Consider the following 23,094-nt stretch of genomic DNA (forward strand, 5'->3'; position numbering starts at 1 on the left):
GTCAGTGATCAAGCGCCCAGGTATAAATGCACTTTGTGTGCTTGAAATAATATCATGAATGACCTTTTTCAGTCTGTTTGCTAGGACCTTGGAGATAATTTTGTAAATTACATTATATAAGCTTATAGGCCTAAAATCATTGACATATATAGGATTATTCACTTTTGGAATCAAAGATTTTTAAGTATAATTCAAACAATCAGGCACAATCTCATTATTTGAAAAAAGCAAAGACAACATTGCAAACCTCTTCCCCCACTATACTCCAATGATGTTGAAAAATACCAGCACCAAATCCATCTGGACCTAGGAACTTAAGTGGTGACATATGATGCAATGCACTTTCAACTTCAACTTTGGTAAGTTTCTTGCAAAGACCTTCATTCATCTCCTTGGTGACTTTGCTCTCTACTACTATAAACAAGTGTAAGTGTCTTCTAGTGTAGGATAACTTGAGGAGAAATCGCCTCAAATGCTTCTTAAATGCTCCATCAATCTCATTTGAATTTGTTAGCAGCCTGCTATTTGAATCCTTAATGTTCTTGATAAAATTTGTCCTTCTCCTCTAGTTTGTACAAACATGAAAGAATTTGGTGTTCCTATCCCCTTGCTCATACCAGCGCCTTTTGGCTTTATCTCCATTTCAAATCTTCTTGTTCAAGCATTAAACTTGCTTCCTTCTAACATCTCTTCAGTTCTTCCCAATTAATAGCACCCTCATCCTCTTGTAACTTTTTTAGCAATTCAGTTTTTTCAATGATAGACCGATCTCTATTTCTGAAATGAATTTTGCTCCATTTACTCAGTGCCTCATTGCATCTATTCAATCTATTCTGCACACATAGGATAGGTGCCTCATTATGTGTAGAGACTTTCCACACCTCCCCAATCAGTCTTCCACACTCTTTCAGAAGACTCTTCCTATAGAGCTCAACTAACTTCATACTTAGAAGTTTTTAGCTACCATCCCTTCCACCCTGACTTTCTTTCCTCATAGGCAGTTGGGATAATGTCAATGAGTATTTCAGAGTAAAAGCAATTCGAATTTCGGTCACTTTTGTTAGTCTACGAATCATTTGCCTTAAAATCTGCTCCAATCGATTTGCGTTTTGAGAAATGATATATGGATGTGTAATTTCTATCCATTGTTTTTTAAAAATTAGATAAATTTAAAATTTATATAAAAACTTATATTTTAATAGTAAACTATATTTTTTTTTACAAATGATACGTGAGACTTGCATACCGTAAGATTGTATCTAGTAAATTTTTAATTTATTTTTATGAAATTAATTTGTACATGTAGCACTTCTTAATAAATAAATGTTACTTATAAATCTATTTATAAATATATTTTACTACTTATAAATTGACGTATAAATACATATTTTGAAACCTATTAAAATTATATAAAAAAAGTCAAAACAATTCAAAAAAATATGTAAAACATATATTTTTAAATTATATATTATTTTAGTTTTGATTAATGGTATGATTATTATCTTTAATTCTAAAAGAAAGTAAAGGAAAAATTATATAAAAATATATGCGTATTTGATATGAAAAATTATTTATTCTGTAGCTACAGCACACTTAATATATTGAGTTTAAAATATGTAAAACAAATATTATATAAAGTGTGCTGCAACTACAGACTAATGTATAGTTATTCTCATTTGATATATATAAAGAGAGACTCGGAATTGACCTCTGAAAGTTCTCTGTTTCTTTATACAGCTGTTGCTGTCTCCTCGTCGAAGCTCTTGCAGATTTCGGCAGCAAAATATTTCTGCTATACTTCGGGTAAATCCTCGAGCTGTTTCTCTGATTCCCCCCCACCCCTTCCCTTTTTATGGTTGCTGAAATTTGGGGCACAGTTGCTTCTGAGTTTTAGGATTGAGAATGAATTGGTTTTTACTAACATAAGCAACAACCTTAAATTTGTAGTGGTACGGTGATTTCATTTTCGCTTCCTTCGGCATCTCTATCTGTTTGGTAGCTTTGAAATAAAGGAAAATAAAAGAAAGCACCAAAAGTTTTGGATTGAGTAAATTCATGAACTTTAAGAAATAGAGAGGAAAAAATAAAAAAACTTTTCTTCTTCTTTTCTTTTGTTAGCAACCCAACAGATAATCTTTAGTTGAAGTTGGCGTTTTACACTTCATCTTATATTGTTAAGGTTTTCGGTACGATTTTGAAAACCCAAACAGCTTTGTTAGGTTCAAATGATAATATTACAAGTTTCAAACCTAAAATAACTTGCTTTTGATTCATTGTCTCTATGCCAGATAGTTTTATTTGATATTTTCTTCACCGTTTTTTCTTTATTTTTTGTGCTGCATTTTGGGTGATTTTGGTATGGGATCGCTGACATTGGTTTTGTGGCAATTTTTTGCGTTTCTCAAGATTTTTCTGGAGGGGATCGATGCAGAAGGGTTCGAAGAGCAAGTGCGAGTCTGCATCGCACCAGCTCTTGAAGGAGAGGGCTAAGAACCGGGTCAACGACCTTGAAGGGGTGTTCAGCGACCTCCAATCTGCAAGGAAGGAGAGTCGAGCTTATGACATTGTGGTTTTAGAGCAGCAAGTACATCAGATGTTGAAAGAGTGGAAATCCGAGCTCAATGAGCCGTCCCCGGCTTCTTCTTTAGTTGCGTGTAGTTTCAATTCAGAGGAATTTGCACATCTATTGCGACTTTGTGAGGAGGAAGATGATGCGATTAGTCCATTGAAGGAACTGGCTCCATTGAAGCCTGAAGCTGACCTTCAAAACCTCCATGCAAACAATTTAACAGCAGTTCTGGAGGTCGGTTTTTATGTTTTCATGTGAATTCAGAATCCGGAGGGATAGTTTAGTTGTCTATTTTTACTTAACAAAAAACAAGTTTAGTTGTCTATTTTAGCAAATTCTTTGTGACTCCTTTTCAATTAACACAATTATCCCTGTTTTGTTGAGTAAATTTCCAAAAATAAAAGAATTTTGAATTAGGTATCTTATATTTAAGTTTACCGAGGGCCTGTGCACTCCCGGAATTAGTCGGGACGCTGTTTTTGGACACCCGGTGTCAATAAAAAAAAATTCTTATATTTAAGTTATTTTGACGTTCAGTATAAAATCCTCACTTCAATCAGGTGTACAGTTCAATTTCTTTTTATATGCTTTTTCTGAGCAACCTAGTGAATTACATGGTTTGCCACTAATTTTTCTTATGCATGCATTGCTTCATTATAATCATTGGTTTTTGTATTATGCCTTCACTTTGTCTATTTTAGGTTTTTTGGGCCATAACCACACGTTAAGATTCTTGAAGGATTTTAGATTTTAGAAGTGTTGTAAAGTTGATTACTACTACTACTATTACTACTACTACTACTACTACTACCACCTCTCTATAACCTGATATAGCTTAGTCAAGCAAAATCTTTTTAAATGAAACTCCTTAATACTCAATGGTTCTTTTCAAATTTTGTGGTAATTATGGCCCAAGTTCTGAATTAGATAATCAGATTAATGGTATACATCTGCTATTATAAATTTCATTTGTTGACCAGGAAAATTAGGTGACCAAAACATGAAGGAGAAAAACCATAATGTGGAATTTGAACCTGAAACAACATGTTTGCATTACTTTTATATTTTTCATTAGTGTTTGGAAACTTTTGGTGTGTTTCCTTTTGTTTGGGGAGATAATCACCTTGGGTGTCTTTCTGATATGGAATGAATTTTTGAGCTCATCGACTTGTAGTTTATATAAATTTCAGTTATAGATTTTGATAGTTGTTATTTTTTAATTCAATAAATGAATCTATTAGAGTACAATTAGGATTAGGTTCAGTGAGAGCCAAGTTGGGGTTGAAATTCTGTATTTGAGAGTTTTATCTCTTCATGAGTTTATTTAAATAAAAGACCTAACTATATTATTAGGGCTCCTGTTAGTCTATTTAAGCCTCCTTTGTACTTCAATAGAGGCAAATTTTGAATGGAATAAAATTGGTTGAGAAAGTGATCTTCTCTCCCTCTTTCCAGATCTTCTTCTCTATTCTCACTTGCTTCTTCTTCTTCTCATATTTCATCTGTTTCTTTTTATCTCTTTCTCTTATACTTTCTTCTCTTTATTGTGTGTCCCATATCACTTTCAGTGAGATTATAATATAAAATATTCCTATACCATTCACCCCAAAAGCTTAAGCCTATGAGTTTAGACCTATCTATGCAAATGTTAACCACTCACTCACACGATATATTTCCAATGTGAAACTTGATATGTTTTTACACACACGTGTATAATTAACGATCCCTTCATCTGTGAGTCCATCACAACATGGGTATTCTCCCTCTTGAGTGGAAATCACTTTACTAATCCTTCTAGATTTCTTCAAATCTTTATAGGCCATTCATTCAGACAACCACCATATTGCAAAACACCCATAATTTTTTGCACCCGTTCTTGGCGAGAGTCACACCTCGAACAGTGTTTTAGTAGTTTTAGTGGACCATGGTACAAATTGCGACATCACTTAGTTTGGTTTTACAAACTTTTCAAACCATCTCATCTCAACATCCAAACACCATTCAAACTCAAAACATTTTTCAATTTCAAATTTTGAACTTTTTCATCTAGTCATTACCTAATCATTACAACTTTTCCGAACTTCCAAACAAAACACAAAAAACAATTCAACTTTTTTAAATCCCAAAACAAAAATAATATTATAACCCTCTTTTAACTTTATAATTTTTTTTATTCAACTTTTTCTCTCCTTTCCCAAATCCCCATAAAAATCTTAATTCAAACTATTTCACTACTATTCACAAAAGATCTCACTACAATTCACAAATTTATCATCCTATCTCATCTATGCAACCAAACGAGGCCTTAACCTGCTCAAAGATAAGCTTTTGGGCCAAATGGTGTCCTAATATGGTATATCATAGTCTCACCTTTGAGAGTGTCCAAAACGTTTCCACCACACCTTTATATTTTGTGTTACTGTTGTAGGATGTAAATGGTGATAGATGGTTGATGAGCTTCACTCTTGATTCTTTCCAGGATCTTTGTGTTAACAAACAGCCCCAAGAACATGCTTTCCAAGCGTCTGATAATTGCGAAAGCTCATTTTCAAGTTTGCAGAACAAGGTGGCTAATAACTTGGATTTTACTAATTTGAATTCTCATAGTTCCAACATACAACAGGACTTCAATCAGAACACAGATCTCAACAACTCAGATTTGAGTCCTGATCTGGATTTTCTTCAGTTAAATTTACAGCAAGACTTTGACTATGGGCTTCTCATTGGAGCAAATGAAACCAAAGAGTGCGAACCAAATACTATTCCCAACATTCTGCCAAATATCTGCCCTCCACCGTCTGCTTTCCTGGGGCCAAAATGTGCTCTATGGGATTGTTTTAGGCCTGGATCTAACTGGTGCCAGGACTATTGTAGTAGTGGTCATGCTGTTCTAGCATTGAACGAGGGTCTCCCTGGCATGATTCCAATTCTGAGACCTGGGGGAATTTGTTTGAAGGATGGTCCATTATTTGATGCTCTTAATTCTAAGGCACGGGGAAAGGAAGTGGGCATCCCTAAATGTGAAGGTGCTGCTAATACAAAGTCTCCATGGAATGCTCCCGGTAGGCCTACTTCTGTCCATCCTTTTTTCATTTGGTTTTGTTTTCCTTTTGGACTTCTTATATGCTTGTCAGTTATATAATCTCGTATATCTATTTTGCAGTATGCCTGCTTATATCTACATATGGTTGATATACTGTGATGTGGTTCAGATTCATTTGAGAAAGATAGTCTTTGCGCATTTAATTACGTACCTTTTCAGTGAGTCAGTAGGACATGCTGAGTTATTTGTATTTATGTAGCTTGATCAATTTGTTCTGTTTGATAATGCAGAGCTATTTGATCTTTCTTTCCTCGAGGGTGAAACAGTTAGGGAGTGGCTCTTTTTTGACAAGCCTAGAAGGGCATTTGAGAGTGGAAATAGAAAACAGAGGTCATTGCCAGACTACAGTGGACGTGGTTGGCATGAATCGAGGAAGCAGATGATGAAGGAATATGGGGGGCAGAAGAGGTCCTATTACATGGACCCACAACCTCTTAGCGGCCTTGAGTGGCATTTGTATGAATATGAGACTAGCAGCTATGATGTTTGTGCATTATACAGGTTGGAACTCAAGCTTGTTGATGAAATGAAGGGTCCTAAAGGAAAATTATCTAGCGATCCGCTTGCTGATCTGCAGAAGAAGATGGGAAGACTCACTGCTGAGGTTTCTGCAGATAATGGACATCCCATTAAGGGCAGGACAAAGGCTAATAAAAAGACTGATTCTACGAAGGCCATTTCTGCCCAAAATGAGATCCCCTCTCCCTCTGAATCCCCGCCGTGCTATAAGCCTTCCAGTACTTGATTGAGTTGTATAGTACATAATTGAGTAGTTTTGTCTGCATCCAGATTCGAGTACATAGAATGTAGGTCTGCAGCAGCTTTCTACTGTAGAAATTGGTCGAGTTGCTGAAGTATGCTGACATATATAAACAATATATTAATTCTGGTCATCAATGGCATCAACCTCGCATTTCTCATGGGGGAAACATTTCGTATTTCTAGACTTTTATATCGAGGTTCTGTTTGCATTTCCTTCTGAAAGCTGGTGGGTATGCTCCAATTTCAGAGCGCCTCTGCTTCCTAAAAGTTTCCGAACCATAGGAATGTGACGCTTACAATGATTGACAGAATTGTATAGGGAAGACAAATTGTCCGTATATGTTTTCTTCCTGCATTTTGGATAGAGTCATGCTAGGCTGATGCCAAGTAATGACTATTGGGCATGCCGCATAGTCCAAATTAATATACTTTTTTTTTTTTTTGTAATTTAACATATTTAAATATTTTTTTTTAAAAATACATCAATATATTAAAAGTTACTAAATCATTAAGTTAAAAAAAGGTAAAAAATAAATTTAAATATATGAGCGATTAAAGTGAAAGAACAAATTCATGCGGCATATTAACATTTTTCTTTTAGATAATTTAGTGTTGGTTGATGACAATTGTGAATAGTGTCCTGAATCCAATATTGCTGGTTTCGATTTGGTTTGAATGTTAATTGTACATCTCTTTTTTTTTTTTTTTAAATAACATATTTCATACTTCATTCCATATCAGAAGAGATACAAAGTTTTTCTAGTTGGATACACTCCTTAATCCAATCAGGACAGTCCTCTTAACCCTCTAACCAGACCACCTCCTCCTCATATTGCAAAGCAAATTTAGCTAGTTTATGAACTACCACATTACATTCTCTAGGGGTGTATTGCAGTAGCCATCTTTGGCCATATCGGCACTTCAGGTTAATGTCCTCGATTACTTGACCATACCATGCAGAATTCTCTTCACTAGCTCGAACTACTCCCTTGATGATTGTCATAGCATCTCCTTCCAAAATAACAGCCTCAATTCCAATGTCCTCACAAAAAGTAATAGCTCTCCAAAGAGCATACGCTTCAGCCACCACAACATCCTTAACAAATCTCTCTGGCATGCACAGAGCAGCTATAACATCTCCTATATCATCCCTGATTATAATCCCAGGCCCCATTTTTAGAGAAGATTCATCAAACCCCGCATCCCAATTCACATTGTAAGAGAGCTGTCTTGGTGCTTGCCAAATAACATTTCGATTCACAGGAGCTGAAACACAAATGTCAACTTGGTTTACACCCTTAGCCAGATTTAGGGGTGTAACTGGTCCGGTCCGGTCCGGTTTTGGACAAAATTTAGGACCAAACCGATATGTACCGGTTTTACATTTTTCAAAACCGATTACGCCCTGGTTACCCTTCTAAACCGGTACTTCCGGTTTTACCGATTTCCGGTCCGGTTTGGTTTTCCAATTTTTTTTAAATGTAAAAAATATATAATAAAATGTTACTTTTTATGATAAAATGTTTTAATAACTTAATATATATATATATATATGTTTAAAGCATATGATCAATTAAATTTTCATCTTTAAGATTAAACTTTTATTTTATAAATTATAATAACATTATTTTATATATAATTATATTAATAACATATGATCAAACAAATTACAAATGTTTATATTTAAGATTAACATTTTATGTTATAATTTATAAATTATAATATAAAATTATTTCATATATGATATATAATTATATACATTATATATAAAAATTTAATATATAATTATATATTATTTATAAAACTTATATATATAAATATTTTGTTTAATATATAAAATTAATTTTTATATATACATATTTTTCCAACCGGTCTGGTTCAGTCTGGTTTGGTCCCGAAAATTACAGAATCGAAACCGGACCGAGTCCGGCCGATTTTCATAATATAGAAACCGGATCATGACCGGACCGGTTCAAAACCGTACCAACCGGTCCGGTTCGGTCTTGTCCGGACCGATTTTCTGGTTTCTCGGTTTAAATTTACACCCCTAGCCAGATTAAACTCCTCACGATCTGTCATAGCAGTCGTGATGACTTCAGATGGGCTCTGAAAAGAATTCTCAAAAATTCAATTGTTCCTTCTCTACCATACCTTTCTGAAAATAAAAGTCATGCTTTCAAGTTCATGCTTCTGCAACTTCTATAATAATTCAGTCCAAGTCTCAAGAAAATCGTCTTCTCTGCATATCATTTTTTGAGCTTTACTCCTGTTCTCAGACCACACATCAGAGATAGCCACACAGCTCTATAATATATGTCCACTTGTTTGCACCATCTGCTCACATATTGGACATAAACCAGATTCTATAAGCTTCCTTCTGTGCAAATTATTTTTAGTTGGCAGACAATTGTTTAGAGCTCTCCATAGAAATACCTTAATATAATTAGGTGTATTAAGCTCCCACATTTGCTTCCACACCAAGTTTACCCCATTCCTAACAGATTGCTCCCCCTCCATGCTACCTTTTAATCTCCATTGCAATATAATACGAACTCTTAACAGAAAAAAGTCCATTCTTAGTAGGACCCCAATAAATTTTATCCTCCAAACTCATTCTACTCACAGGAATAGTACAAACAGTTGCAGCTTCTTCACTGTTAAAAGTCTCTCGAACCAAATCATACCTCCAGCAGCCAGTATCCTCATCTATTAGCTCCACCACAATAGCCTCCCTGCCTAGAGATGAAACAAGAGATTGAACTATGTATGATGTAGGAGTTGGCATCCATTTATCAGCCCATATCTTTATCTTCTTTCCATTTTCAACTCGCCATCTCATCCCTTCTCTAACCTCATCTCTGGTTTCCCATAAACTCCTCCATATAAATGAAGGTCCACTACCAAGCTTGGTATCCATAATAAAGCCGTTTCTATAGTATTTCTGTTTCATAATAGAAGCAGCAAATGATTCAGGCTTAACTAGTAATCTCCAGACCTTTTTAGTAAGCATTGCCTTGTTGAAACAATCAATATCTCTAAATCCCATCCCCCATTCATGGATATGCTCATACCACTCCATTTCCTCCAATGGATCTTATTATCATTCTTCATATGACCCCACCAAAACTTGGCTATTAAGGAAGAGATTTCTGTGCATAATTGTTTAGGCAACTTAAAAACACCCATAGCATAGGTTGGAAGAGCTTGTAGAACTGCTTTTATCAAAACTTTTTTCCCAGCTTGTGTTAAGAAACTATTCTTCCAGTTGCTAATTCTTGCCCAAACACTTTCTCTAATTTCCCGAAAGGATTTATATTTAGATCTACCACAACACTAGGCAGACCCAAGTATTTCTCAAAATCACCACAACTCCTCACACCTATCACTTCACCTAAACTGTTTCTTGTTTGTTGAGGGGTATTTGAACTAAAAATGACTAAGGTTTTCTGTTTGTTCAACTTTTGTCCAGAAGCAACTTCATAAGAAGCCAAAATGCTTTCTAGTTGTCTCCACTCCTCTACTTTGGATTTACAAAAAAGAATGCAAACATCAGCAAACATTAAGTGACTAATTGTTGTGCCACCCCTTGCTACTTGCACACCCTTCACCAAACCAGATATTTCAGCATGCTTAATTAAAGAACTCAGACCCTCTGCACACAAGGAATAGGTAAGGAGACAATGGGTCTCCTTGCCTAAGTCTTCGAGTTGGAATAATTTTGTTTCCTGGTTGACCATTTACCAATACAACATATTGAACTGAACACACACACACTGCATAATCAACTCAACCCAACGAGCACGAAATCCAAATTTCTGCATAACAGCCCTTAAAAACCCTCATCCACCCTATCATATGCTTTAGACATATCAAACTTCACAGCCATATTTCCATTCTTTCATTTTTGTCTATGTTTCATAGAGTGTATGGCCTCATAAGCAATGATAACATTATCGGTAATCAATCTTCCAGTAATGAAAGCACTTTGATTATGAGAAATGACATCAGGCAAGACCATCTTTAATCTGTTAGCAAGTGTTTTTACAATAAGTTTGTAGAATACATTACATAAACTTATTGGTCGGAACTCTCCAACAGAAACTGGATTCTTAACTTTTGGAATTAAAGCTATAAAAGTGAGTTACAATCCAGATCCATTTGTCCTTCATTTAGAAAATTCAAGGCTGCAGCATATACCTTATCACCAATTAAGCTCCAGTACCCTTGATAGAAGCAAGCCCCAAACCCATCAGGTCTAGGGGATTTTAAAGGGGCCATTTGTTTCAAAGCATGGTCCACTTCCTATCTAGGAAATTCCTACAAAAGAAAATTGTTCATCTCACAGGTAATCTTATGTTCCAATCTCTCCACCCCTTTGTTGATAGCAACCTCAGTTGGTTCAGCAGATGTATAAACCTCCTAGAAATGCAGCATAAAAGCCTCATGAATTCCACACTGGTCTGTTCTCAACACAGATTGGCCATCCATGATCTCCACAATCCTATTCTTCTTTTGTCTTTTGGTAGCACAAGGATGAAAGAAATGCGTATTCCTATCACCACAAGCATACCAACTTCTCTTAGCCCGTTGCCTCCACTTTAAATCCTCCTCCTCCAATAATACCCCCACTTCCTGTTGTAAAACTTTTATTCTGTCACTATTGGATCCACAACCTTCATCTTGTAATCACTTGAGCATCGCAGATTCTTCTTTAATCTCCTTATTCAACTGCATGGTTTGCTGTTTACTCCATTGCTGCAAAGAGTTACCATCTTTTTCAGAGATGCTTGGATTGATCCTTCCACTGAGTTGACACATGCTATCCCAGTCCCCCAACTATCAGCTATAACATCTTTACACTGCTCCTCCTTGCACCACTAAGCCTCAAATCTAAACAACTTCTTCTAGGACTGAGTTCCACTCAAGGCTGTTTTAAGTGTCATGAGCAAAGGTTTATGATCAGAACACCTAGCCACTTGCCCTTCCACAATAATAGATTGATACAGACTTTGCCACCTTCTATTGGCAAGGGCCCGATCCAATCTTTCCTTTATGTAACTACCCTCTCCCTGCTTGTTTCTCCAAGTAAAGCCATCCCCCTTAAAACCCCAGTTACTAAGATCATTATCATCCACCACCTTTCTAAATGAAGCCATTTGAGTTTCTGGTCTAGCCCTTCCACCCCATTTTTCTCTTTGTACAAGAATCTCATTAAAATCTCCAATAATGCACCATGGTTCAGGCCCTTCATTAATTCTAGTCAATAGGTCTCACGAACGTTGTCTTTGTCCCACTTCTGAGTAACCATAAAATCATGTCAGCTTCCATCTACCTTTGACATTCTCATCATATAGCCACCCACTAATATGTCTATGTGAGTAGTTGAGAAGTTCAAAATCTGTTACACCCTTCCACAAAACAGCTAGACCCCCACTCCTCCCCACAGGATCCACACCAAAACAACCATCGAATCTAATATTTCGCTTGATAGTTTCTAACTTGTTAATTCTCAGGTAAGTTTCCATAAGGAAGACTACCTTTGGGCTCTTATCCTTTACTAACATGTAAAGGTCATGAAGTATGAACTGTCCGAAGGTTCCCAAGCCCACGACAATTCCAGCTTAAAATATTCATGGCTTTCGGCAGGGCTGTTTCACAGCCACTTCCGATATAATATGATGATCAGTTGGATGATTTGTCACAACACTTGCCTTTCTTCTCTTACTAAGAACCTGGTTCTCCTCTTCATCAATCAGAGATAAGCCATTTCTTTTACCAGCCACACGACCCATACTTGGATTTAGTTTTGAAGCAGCCTTGACTCTAGCTTGTCTCTTCCATCTCCCCTTAATTTCACCACTTGTACTAATGCATACATCCTTTTCTTGATTTTCCACCACGTGCAGTTGACCCTCTTCAATTAGATTGACCTCAGTACTCTTGAAAGAGTCAATAATACCATTAGTCTCCTTAGTAGTGAACACAACCTAACGCCCTTTGTTAGATTTCAGTTGGCCCACAACAACCCTGGAATTAGAATCAAAACCCACCCCTTTTTTTCCCACGTATCCCTCCACTTCGGTAACTGTATCTACAGTTGGCATAATTTCCCCCATATCCACCTCTTTCAAACATGCAGTAACTATTCCCCGATCCCCCTCCACGACTCTAACTACCCCTACTCTCTTAGGATCTGCAGTAACTACTACCTCCGCCATTCCCACCTGCTCTCCACCATACGCCGATGACACTGTAGGGGAAAATTATCGCCTGAAAAACCTTCCACCCTCTTTGTCATACTCCTTTTCTCGATCAGAACTCGATTCACCAGTCATAGTTTGGGATCAAAACCTCCCTCTTCTTGGACCTGACTCTGGTTGAAGCCAGGAACCGTATTGAGTTTCATCCTTATTAAGTTTTGAACTCCCACTACCATAAATACAACCTTGATCACTATGATAAAACAGACCACAGTTGAGGCAAATCCTGGGTAACTTCTCATATCTAATTGGCACCCACATACTCTTAGAACCAACCTTAATAGTTCTCCCACGAGCTACTACCTTCCGTAAGTCCAGATTTACTCTAACCCGTAGGTATTTACCCCATCCCAGGTCTTCATCCGAGACATCCACATCAACTACTTCCCTCAGTGTATTACCAATCAATTCCCCATACACATGAGTCATGCAATAGAAAGGTAGGTTATGGAGTTGAATCCAAAATAATTCGAACTTAAACTCCATCGCATGTGGTTGTACCAAACTATCTAAATTCTTCAAAACAAATAGGTTGGTGTCAAATAACCATGGTCTTTCAGCCATAACCTCAGTGCAATCTCCTGGAGTGGCAAAAGAGATAACGAAACTATTAGCCCTCAACTCCACAAACTCCACAGCCTTATTTACTTTCCAAATTTTGAGCATTGTCAATTTAACAACCTCTTTACTCAAAAATCGATCTGATAACATCTTGCCGACCACACTTCGATTTTCTCTTTCCTTCAAACTATCCCATTTCTCCTCTTGAATACAAATCTCCCGTTGTTCTTCCCCATTCAATTTCAACTTATTCCATACCTCTTCAAGTTCCTCCATTGCACACCCTTACTCACAACTTCACCATCTTACTTGAAATAAGCAAACAAAACAGCACCATGCGCACCTCTACTCAGTGGGAGTAGAGAGACTTGCACTTCACCCCTTTCAGTCCGTTACAAGAGAAAGAGAGACTTTTGTTGGCCGCCATTATTAAAAAGCTAGCATTGAAGTAACTGTACATCTTTTACATCATTGAGAGGATGTGGATCCTTGTCACGTCAACTAATAAATAGTATTTAGATTTTTTTTTTTTTTAAGTTCCAATGGGTCTTACAATAGATAATGTGTTCGTGCAAACTTGTAAATAGCAAAACTATTTTTTTTTTTTTTTTTTAAAAAAGGTAAATAAAATAGCTGTGTAGAACCCTTGCTTGCTTCCCTTTGGGAGTCACCCTTACCACAAGGGGTTGAATACAATAGCTTGGTTCCCTTGTGATTCACACTTACCAGACATTTGTTTTGATATTTATATATGTGGTGCCTTTATTCTGGTACCTTACAAATTATCGTCACATGACGGCAACTGAAGTCTACATGGGGCACCAATAAATGCAAACGATTTGCATTTCAAACAGCAACATCATGCCACGTTACAAAATGCTCGTTGTTAGAAACTTCATATGGACCAGGATTTCACTCGCAGAAACTCCTGTCCTGTGTTACAAGCCATTTACAAGCTGACAGTGATATGTTCTTCCAGTTCATAAGGAAATTCCTATCAACCATGGGTTTGGTCTGTGGGGATCCTGAAAATGACAATGACAAGCGTGCAAATCGCCTACATTGAAAATAGGACTGAATTACAAGTCAACTGGTGCTTCCAACAAGATATGCATTAGTGCCGAGCAGCTTAAGAATGTTGAAAGGGCTCTAGCTGTTGGAAATGCTACCATTATCATGTCTCTTGAAATTCAAATTTCAAGTTTTAATGAGTATTAAAAAGATCCCGATGACCGTCCTAAACATTTGAATCTATTGCCCTTGGATAGCCTAGAACTCACTTGGACCACTCCATGCAACTCTTCGGCAGTCAATTTTAAAAAGTACTACTAAACACCCTACTCCTGTTCCCTTAACTTCTTATTAATATAATGCTTGCTAAAAACAATAACATATATTATTATTAAATAGTCATATGAAGCTCGTCTCAACCACATTCTAGGTCGAGCCATCTTATTGACAGTAAATTGCTACAAATGAGAGGAATTATAATACCTAGCTAGTGATGAACTGAAGACCAAGCATTTGCATCAATCCAGTTAAAAGCTATAGGGCTCAGAAAAGCATCGGGGATGCCAAAGGAATTAACCAAAGCAAGTGCATGTGGACGGAGTTCACTGCAGACTTTTGTCACCTCTTTCCTCACTACAGCAGCATTATCAGTCGATAAGTACCCATATCGGAGGAAAGCAGCATCTTCTTCCAAGCAAATCAACGCATACATGGATCGCACGAGACTTAAGATATCCTGCAGGAATAGCACAAGCACATATTCAGCAACTGGCCTTTTTTTCTGGTTCATTAATTTTACATGCTTCCACATTAACAACATAAAGCTAGTTGCACAAAATATGCACGTTATAATTGCAAACGTGGAATGTGATTGCAACTGAACCAAAAATACCCAAAACTTCACTGGTATACATTCAAAAGCAACTCTGATCTTGGTACTAGAAAGTTTGACTCACAGTCACTGAAAATTCTTATGACCCAAAGAAAGCCAAAGCCAACTGGGCTTGACTCACACAGTCACTGAAAATTCATATGATTCAAAGAAAGCTCAAGCCCATTTGGGCCTATACTCTAAAGGGACTAGTCAATGTTATAATTGAAGCCCCTTGGAATCATTATGAAGGAGAGGAACTTCTCCCTCTAAAGCAAGGTGGGATTCCATTCACCACCTTTCTTTACTCAATACAAAGTATTACAATCTCTCCTGTAAAATCTCCAGCATCCCCTCATTAGGCCATTCCATCATAGGTGGAATGGCTCAAGTCCGCTCAAGTCCCACACATCTTATTGAGTTTGGCTCTGATACCATTTAGAACAACCAAAAAGAAAGCACAAGCCATAGTTAGTCCTATATTCCAAAAGAATTAGTTATGTACATAACATTCTTCTCAATGCTTCTATGACCACCACAAACAGCAAAGGGAATTAGAGTCCCCTTGATGAAGACCATGAGAACTACTCAAAGCTTACAGACTTCATCATCAAAAAGAGGTAAGAATCTGTTACGAAGAATTACCTTCAATGGACCAGCAGATACAGTTGCCTCAGCCTCTATAAATGTTTGCAGTATTATGCGTTCCGAGAAAGCTCTGCCCAAGTCTTCTGCTAGCTGATAACTCTGGTGCAGGGAAGGGTAAACAACAATGTATGCGTGAGAGAGGGAAGGGGGGGGGGGAGAGAGAGAGAGAGAGAGAGAGAGAGTTGAGATTTAAGCAACAGAGGCTAAGTTCTCACCAAAAGGAAGGCATACTCTTTACTTTGTCCCTGTGCTTGATATTTTGATACTTCAGTAGCAAAACGATGCAGTAGATCCCGCTCTCTTAAGCAGAATGCATTTACCTGATGCATACAAGTGGTGAGAAATATCTACAAACTTAACAGACACAGCACAGCAAAATTAGCTAAAATTGTATCACCTGGAATTCACTGCACCTAACATTAGAGCTTGTAAGCTGAGATGGGATGACAGGGCAAGGTTTATTCATGTGTTCTAACCCCAATCCTTTAAATGGCTTGTTTCTCTTCTTAGTTGCTACATATTCTGAAAGTAGTGCCTTGCTGACCTGCATAGACATATTCACCATGTCAGTTCTACTGGTTCAGCAGAACTCCACCAAGGTACAACTGAGAAGAATAATAATTAAATCTAGTATTACTAGTTTTTATAATTCAAAGCACAGAAAGCTACGACTATAAAGAATCAAACAGTATAGACTCTTTTAAATATTGCTAGCTAGTCATGAACATTCAAGGCTGGTTTGTCTTCACAAACCATTTCATCTCATCTCAACTCATCTAATCATTACAATTTTTCTAAATTCCCACACAAAATACAATAAACAATACAACTTCTTCAAATCTCAAAACAAAAATAATATTCTAACAATATTTTATTCAACTTTCAACTTTCATCTCATCTCATATGTGCAAACAAACAAGGCCTCAGTGAGACAATTAATATTAATTAATGAATATTAGCTATGGACCATGTGCAGTTATAGAGATGTATTATTAACTGAATAGTGAAAACAACGGGACATGTTAACCATATTCAATTTAAAACAAGTTCCAACTCAAAGCCTTAATACTTGCAGTTACATGAATCAAATCTACATAAGATCACTATTAAGTAGCACATAAGCAATGCCTCACACACCACAAACATTGTCCCCCCTTTCTGTTTTAGTTTCAGGTCTCCCTCTCAGACAATTCACAAGTCAACAGCCAACAAATTCATTCTTTATCGAATAAATTTCATAAAATTAAACAAAAATGTATACTTAACTACCTGTTGCATCAGAATATTGTTGTCCCCCTCAAAAGTGGACTGCACATCATATTCACTTTTCAGATGACCAACACGATTTTCAGTCTTCAGACCTTGTCCTCCACAGGCCTCACGACATTCCTGATAAATTCATTAATTAAACTTTGGCATTTCAAATTATATAGAATAGTCAACTCCAAATATAGTTGAAGTTCTGACCTGAAGAGTTCTCATATTATGCCATGTGAAAGTAGCCTTGTATGCACTTGAAACAACATGAATGATTTTGTTTGATTCAGGCGTTCTCTTCACATATATCTTTTTCAAGTCATTTCCGGCAAAACTCATAGCATACCTGGAGTACATAAGGAAAAAAAAAAAGAGCAATGTGTTAAAATAATATCAGTAATTACAGTACAACGATGGCTAACCTAATTTGCATATCAAATATTACTAAAGCAATCAACTCCTGAATATTCAGGATCTAAAAGCATGCTTTCTTTTATTAAGTTCGTATAAGATAAAAGCTGCTTGCCAGAAGATCAACCCAATTTAATTTTTCAAAGGGATAACCCTTGGTATGAGTCATTGGCTTTGTCACAGAAAGATTAATGCCAAGTTTGCTAACTCACTCGCTTACAAAAAACCTAATAGCATTAGAATATTTGCATCTAATGCCAAAAGTGAAATTTTATGAATCACTATGCCGCATATAAAGGGATCAGTAATCCAAGATCAAACACCAACATGATTTAACCACTTGCAAAAAAGATTATATCACAATATCAATTTAGCCAATAAGATGTGCTCATAAACAGTACATGAACACGAACTACACTAAGCTTCCCAAATCAGTAAGGTGATACACAGCACGAAATTAACCCACACGCATATTAATTTGATGTGCAGGAGAAACAATTTACTTCAAATTGAGTTCCAAAAGATTTTATTAGCAATATTCCATTATTCTAACACATACGTCTTTGCAAGCAGAGGCAACAGTCGTCGTTGATGACTTGGGTAATCAAGCAAAAGAACTTCAGGCCCATTTGGTGTGACAGAGAAGGCTCGCCTTGTCAATGAGTATCTTATGGCAATTGCTAAGCTAGTCTGGAAAGAGATATAATATCAATGATAAACTACTTATTAAAAAATAATATCAATGATAAACTACTTATTAAAAAATAATATCAATGATAAACTAAGTTTGGTAAGAGTTGCACACCCCAGGATTACTCCATTTTATTTATTTTTGGTAAGTTGTACTTACACAAATGGGAGATTGATTAACAAACAGAAACCTGTACCCAAGCTTCGAATAAGACATTACCTTGGACGAGTAAATTGCCGCGATGGCAATATTCACACGGCCAGTTGTCAAAGGGGCCAAGAATGCTGCAAATCTCTGGAAAAATTGTTACACACAGGAGACTGTTAATGATATTAATAATTCAAGCACCAAACAACTATTTGCCCCTACATGATAGCGAGAAAAACATGTCCAGACTTTTTCTTAAAGAATAAAACAGAGAGAAATAATTACTATATAGGTCCATGGAGTTTACCCTCCTAATTACAAACAGGTCCCTAGGATAAAAATACCAAGCAGCATTTGATAAATTTATCTCTCTGACTATGTTAAATTTGTGGTGAAAAATGCTAGCGTGACACCTACTTTGTAACGTTGCAATTAATCAGATTTCAGCAAGTGGAAAAATTCAGTCACAATAAAAAAAACTATATATATATATAAATAACAGTCACCCTACCACATAAACAAATAAAAACTCAAAGAAAAACCAATAAAAAATAAAAAAATTTAAACACTTTAAATAAAAAAATAAAAACTAAAAGAAAAAACTTCACAGCGTAAAACTTAAAAATTAACTAATCTTAGAATAACTCTTAAAAAAAAAACTCTTAAAATGTTAACTAAACACTTAAAATTTAACAAAAAGCTAAAAGTAGAGAAATACGCTAAAAAATTAAAAATTAGAGCTAAAAATAAAACTAAAAAAACAAGAAAATCACTTCAACTCAATAAAAACTGGGAAAAAAACTAATATTAAGAAGAAAAAACTACTCATGACAACGTGGCCCCCTTTGCATGGATGAGCCAATCAGGAAGGGGATATTGCCTCGCGGGTGGCTCCCAACCACCTAGCAAAAGGGAATCCCCTCTCCTTGTGGGTGGCTAAGATCCTTTCGCATGGTGGAGGAGCCTCCTCCCCCTCATGAGGTGGCCATGGCCATAAGCAATCCAGCCGTATAAAGTGGGCCTCCTCTCCCTCCACCCCGGCCACCATATGGGAGGTAGTTAGCCACCCTGGCAGGAGGAGTCCCACTCTTATGGATGGTTGCCTTTTTCTAATTAGTTCTTTTGTTAATCGTACGAAGTAACGAAGGGATCAATTAATTGTACGAAGCTTATTGGAGGATTAATTTCTAGATTTTGTACGATGGGGACCAATGTTTAATTAGGGAAGCCCCCAGGGACTTATAGAGCAATTATCCCAAAAGAAAAAGGAGGAAGATATATAAGAAGACATAATCTACCTGATCTGGATCTTTTATAGCACTCAGATATTGTCCATCTGGTGAAACATCAGCTACTGAATTCAATAAGTTCTCTCTGGGGATTCGCACATTGTTGAACCTGAAACACATTTCCAAACCATTTGTGCTTTATATTCGTAGTTGTAAATTTAACTAAAGAGTTCCACCATGACAGTCTTTTAAAGATTATGCAACGTGCAGCAATAAAAATTTGTAATTATTACCAGATTCGACCGTTGTCAACACCATTTAAACCAATTTTATGACCACAATCAGCTATTCGGATGTTTGGACAGACATTTCCATCCGCATCCCTAATCTGGGCTATGAATGCATGGACTCCTTGATTCTTCCCATTTATGTTGAGCTGAGAAAAGACTATGGTGTGTGTCGCATGCTAAACATCAGTAGATAAATATTGTGTCAGTGTAGAAAAATCGAAAGTAGGTGTATATATGGTTAAAAAAAAAATGGCAAGAGCAAAATTAATAAAGAAGATAGGGTTTAAAAAGTTCCCACTTCAGCTGCCCCTCCAATCCAATATTTCTGGGCAGATTCACAGGGTGTATTAATAACAAATTCTCCGCTGTTAGAATCATAAGTGGTGACAGTTTCAATTCCTCGAACCTGGGATCATCAGCCAAGGAAACAATTGGTGAGAACTAAAAGAAAACATATGGAAAGCTGCAAGGACCGAACACCCCACACTGATTAAACAAACTCCACATACATTACTCCCATGCCCTAATTCAGACATCGCAAAGCAACCCTTGATTGCATAATTTTCAGTGTCCCTCAGCCACTTGTCGTGATGGCTCTTTGTGCCAAAGAACTGGATGGCACCTCCCCTGTAAAGAGACAACCTAATGATTGAAACCCTTCTTTGATACTCCAACCATATCAACTACAACTGAAAAGCAATGATCGAAATAAATGGCTGGCTTCTTTTACCCGTTTCAGCGACCAAAGGGAGGTTAAGGCAACAAACAGCATCCAGTCCCGAACAATTTAAAACCTTAGGTTAAGGTATCAACTTGTATATATATGTATTATATGTATCAAGTAAAAATTATTTGTATATCATTAAATTGTGTCTTAAAGTATTTGGTTTCAACTGATAACCCAAAGTTTGACTTGTGAATAGAGTTCATCCCTCAGATTGATGCCTGAAAGTTCTATTAGGCTGCATTTATTTGCGCAAAAATGAAAAGAAAGTAAATTTGGATTGAGCTAGAAAAATTAATTTCATTTCAGTGAAGAAACTTTAAATATAAAAGTGCAAAATCGATGAATAAATTAAGATACCATGAAAGGGCGAAGCAGGATAGGTAAAAATCTAAAGTTTATATTCAGGGTCCATCAGTAGACTTACCACAAAAAGAAATGAACTCCAAGCTTAATCGCGAGGGAATGATCATAAATCCCAATAACCTCAAGGAGCGCGAACCTCCTCATTTGGGCCTCGGGCGATGTGTCCGTAAGCCAACCCTCATAGACGCCCTTCTCCAACATATACCAAATCCGCTCCATGGTGACCTCCCGCTGCTGCTCCATGGGCTGGTTATAGTCCGGTAAGACAAAAACTTTGGCGCCGCGTGGTAAAGGGTTGAAAAGGTGGCTCTGGGTGAAGAGACCGAAGAGCCAATCGCGGTCGGGAAGATTGTGAGCGTCGAGTAAGATGCGCATGTCGGTGGGGTTGAAGGACAAAGGTTCAGCGACGTCAGGGGGAGAGTAGCTGACGCAGTGGTTTGGGGAGAGCAGTCCGGGCGGTGAGGATTGGAGGAGAAGGTGATTGCGCAGGACCTGCGTGCGCCTCGTGACGTGCTCCATTTTCGTATCAGCGAACTCAAAATGAAAATTCGTTGGGGGAGAAGGAAATCTTATACACGGATCAAACGGAAGGAACTCAACTCAATAATAGGAAGGAGGGATCCGGGTGTTACGCGCGAAGAGGCGGAGGAGGCACGCGACTAGGATGGCATTGGTCGGGCTGGGCTGGGTCGGGTGGTCGGACGTTGAATTGATGTGACAAGTACCGAGCTTCTGTTTTCTTGACCATTTCTCGTTGAAAAACAAATGGTCTGCTCTTAAAGTCTTAAACAGAAGGTCAGGATTACTAATCTATTATTATCTTGTTACTATTTATAGTTTTTTTTTAATTTTTTATTATTTTTTTAAATTATTTTTTTAACATCTTTAACCATTAAAAAAATATATAATTTTACTAATAATTACTTTTTTAATCATTAAATAAAATAAAATAAAAAATAAATAGAAAATAAATAAACGTAATAACCTTGTCATTTTCCTAAACAGAAACGTAAAATCATATGTTTCTAGGATTTGTCCCGATGTCAAAAAAAAAATTTTGCTTAAGTATAATTTTTAATAATGTTATAAATTTTTTTAAACAAATATTTAAGAATATAAAAAAATAAAAAACAAATAAATGAAAAACAAATAAAAAAATTTGTTCTATGTCGGGACCCTCGTGCTCGCTCCTTAAATTAGGAGGTTGAATTTTATTATTTTTTCTCATTTTTATTAATGAGACATGTTTTTGTTTTAAGGTATAATTAATAAAATATATATGACATCCCTAGATAGGACTATAGATAATAAAAATTTTGAAGCTAAGTATGAAAATATGCCTTGGCATGGTGGTGCCTTTGGAACATGATCAGGTTGTGACAAATCTATGTTGGACCCCAAAATTAACCATCTGCATTAAGTTAACTATATCTAGATTAAGCTTTAGAACACTGATGTAGGATTAATAATTTTGAGATATACAAATGAATTATTATTTTTTTTTATTTTAGGAACATGTACTCTTGAAAGTGACACTCCAATGTAGATATCTAAAATGGGATGTTTTAGATCATTTTTAATTTTTTTTAAAGAGTAATACTAGAGATACAAGATCTAAATCTATAAGTCTTATATAAAACTTTTGTAAAAATATAGGTCTCATTTGTACAATTATATTTTTATCTGTCAATGTACAATACAAGCCTTCGATTTGTAAATTTGATACTTATATATGAAAAAATTTATTTATAAGTCTCATACACCACACATCATCTTTTTTATTATTTTTTTAATTTTTTTCTCTTATCAAATATATGATATATGAATGATGAGTAGAAGAATTTAATTATTTTAAGAAGAATAAAACCAAACAAGAATAAAAAATAAAAAAAAATTTATAGTATATAATATTTGGTGTATAAGGGTGAGTTTGGATGTTGATGTGAATTGAGTTGAGATGATAAAATATTGTTAGAATATTATTTTTTAATATTATTATTATTTTAGGATTTGAAAAAGTTGAATTGTTTATTATATTTTATGTTGAAATTTAAAAAAATTGTAATAATGAATTAAGATGAGTTAAAAGTAATTAATGATCCAAATGAAGCCTAAGACTTATTAATAACAATGCTCTTTATATATATTATTTATTTGATAGAGAAGGCGAGTAATTCTCCGGTGGCAAGGACTG

At 36.2% G+C, this 23,094-nt stretch overlaps 2 protein-coding genes across 2 annotated transcripts; one reads left to right on the forward strand and one right to left on the reverse strand.

Annotated features, from left to right (window-relative positions):
- Window positions 1-1,690: 1,690 nt before the first annotated feature.
- On the forward strand, window positions 1,691-6,592 carry LOC108993720 (transcription factor VOZ1-like). Its single transcript, XM_018968727.2, has 4 exons — window positions 1,691-1,803; window positions 2,407-2,803; window positions 5,049-5,631; window positions 5,903-6,592. Exons 2-4 carry the CDS (start codon window positions 2,426-2,428, stop codon window positions 6,415-6,417), a joined length of 1,476 nt encoding a protein of 491 aa, XP_018824272.2. The 5' UTR covers window positions 1,691-1,803; window positions 2,407-2,425; the 3' UTR covers window positions 6,418-6,592.
- Window positions 6,593-14,599: 8,007 nt separating this feature from the next.
- On the reverse strand, window positions 14,600-21,689 carry LOC108993708 (acyl-coenzyme A oxidase 3, peroxisomal-like). Its single transcript, XM_018968700.2, has 13 exons — window positions 20,962-21,689; window positions 20,320-20,437; window positions 20,109-20,216; window positions 19,814-19,986; window positions 19,590-19,689; window positions 18,364-18,438; window positions 18,013-18,143; window positions 17,253-17,388; window positions 17,055-17,174; window positions 16,183-16,329; window positions 16,001-16,105; window positions 15,783-15,884; window positions 14,600-15,002 (listed from the first exon to the last, which is right to left on the reverse strand). Exons 1-13 carry the CDS (start codon window positions 21,417-21,419, stop codon window positions 14,754-14,756), a joined length of 2,022 nt encoding a protein of 673 aa, XP_018824245.1. The 5' UTR covers window positions 21,420-21,689; the 3' UTR covers window positions 14,600-14,753.
- Window positions 21,690-23,094: the final 1,405 nt, after the last annotated feature.

Source organism: Juglans regia, chromosome 1 (assembly GCF_001411555.2).
Source record: "Juglans regia cultivar Chandler chromosome 1, Walnut 2.0, whole genome shotgun sequence".
NCBI classification, from domain to species: domain Eukaryota; kingdom Viridiplantae; phylum Streptophyta; class Magnoliopsida; order Fagales; family Juglandaceae; genus Juglans; species Juglans regia.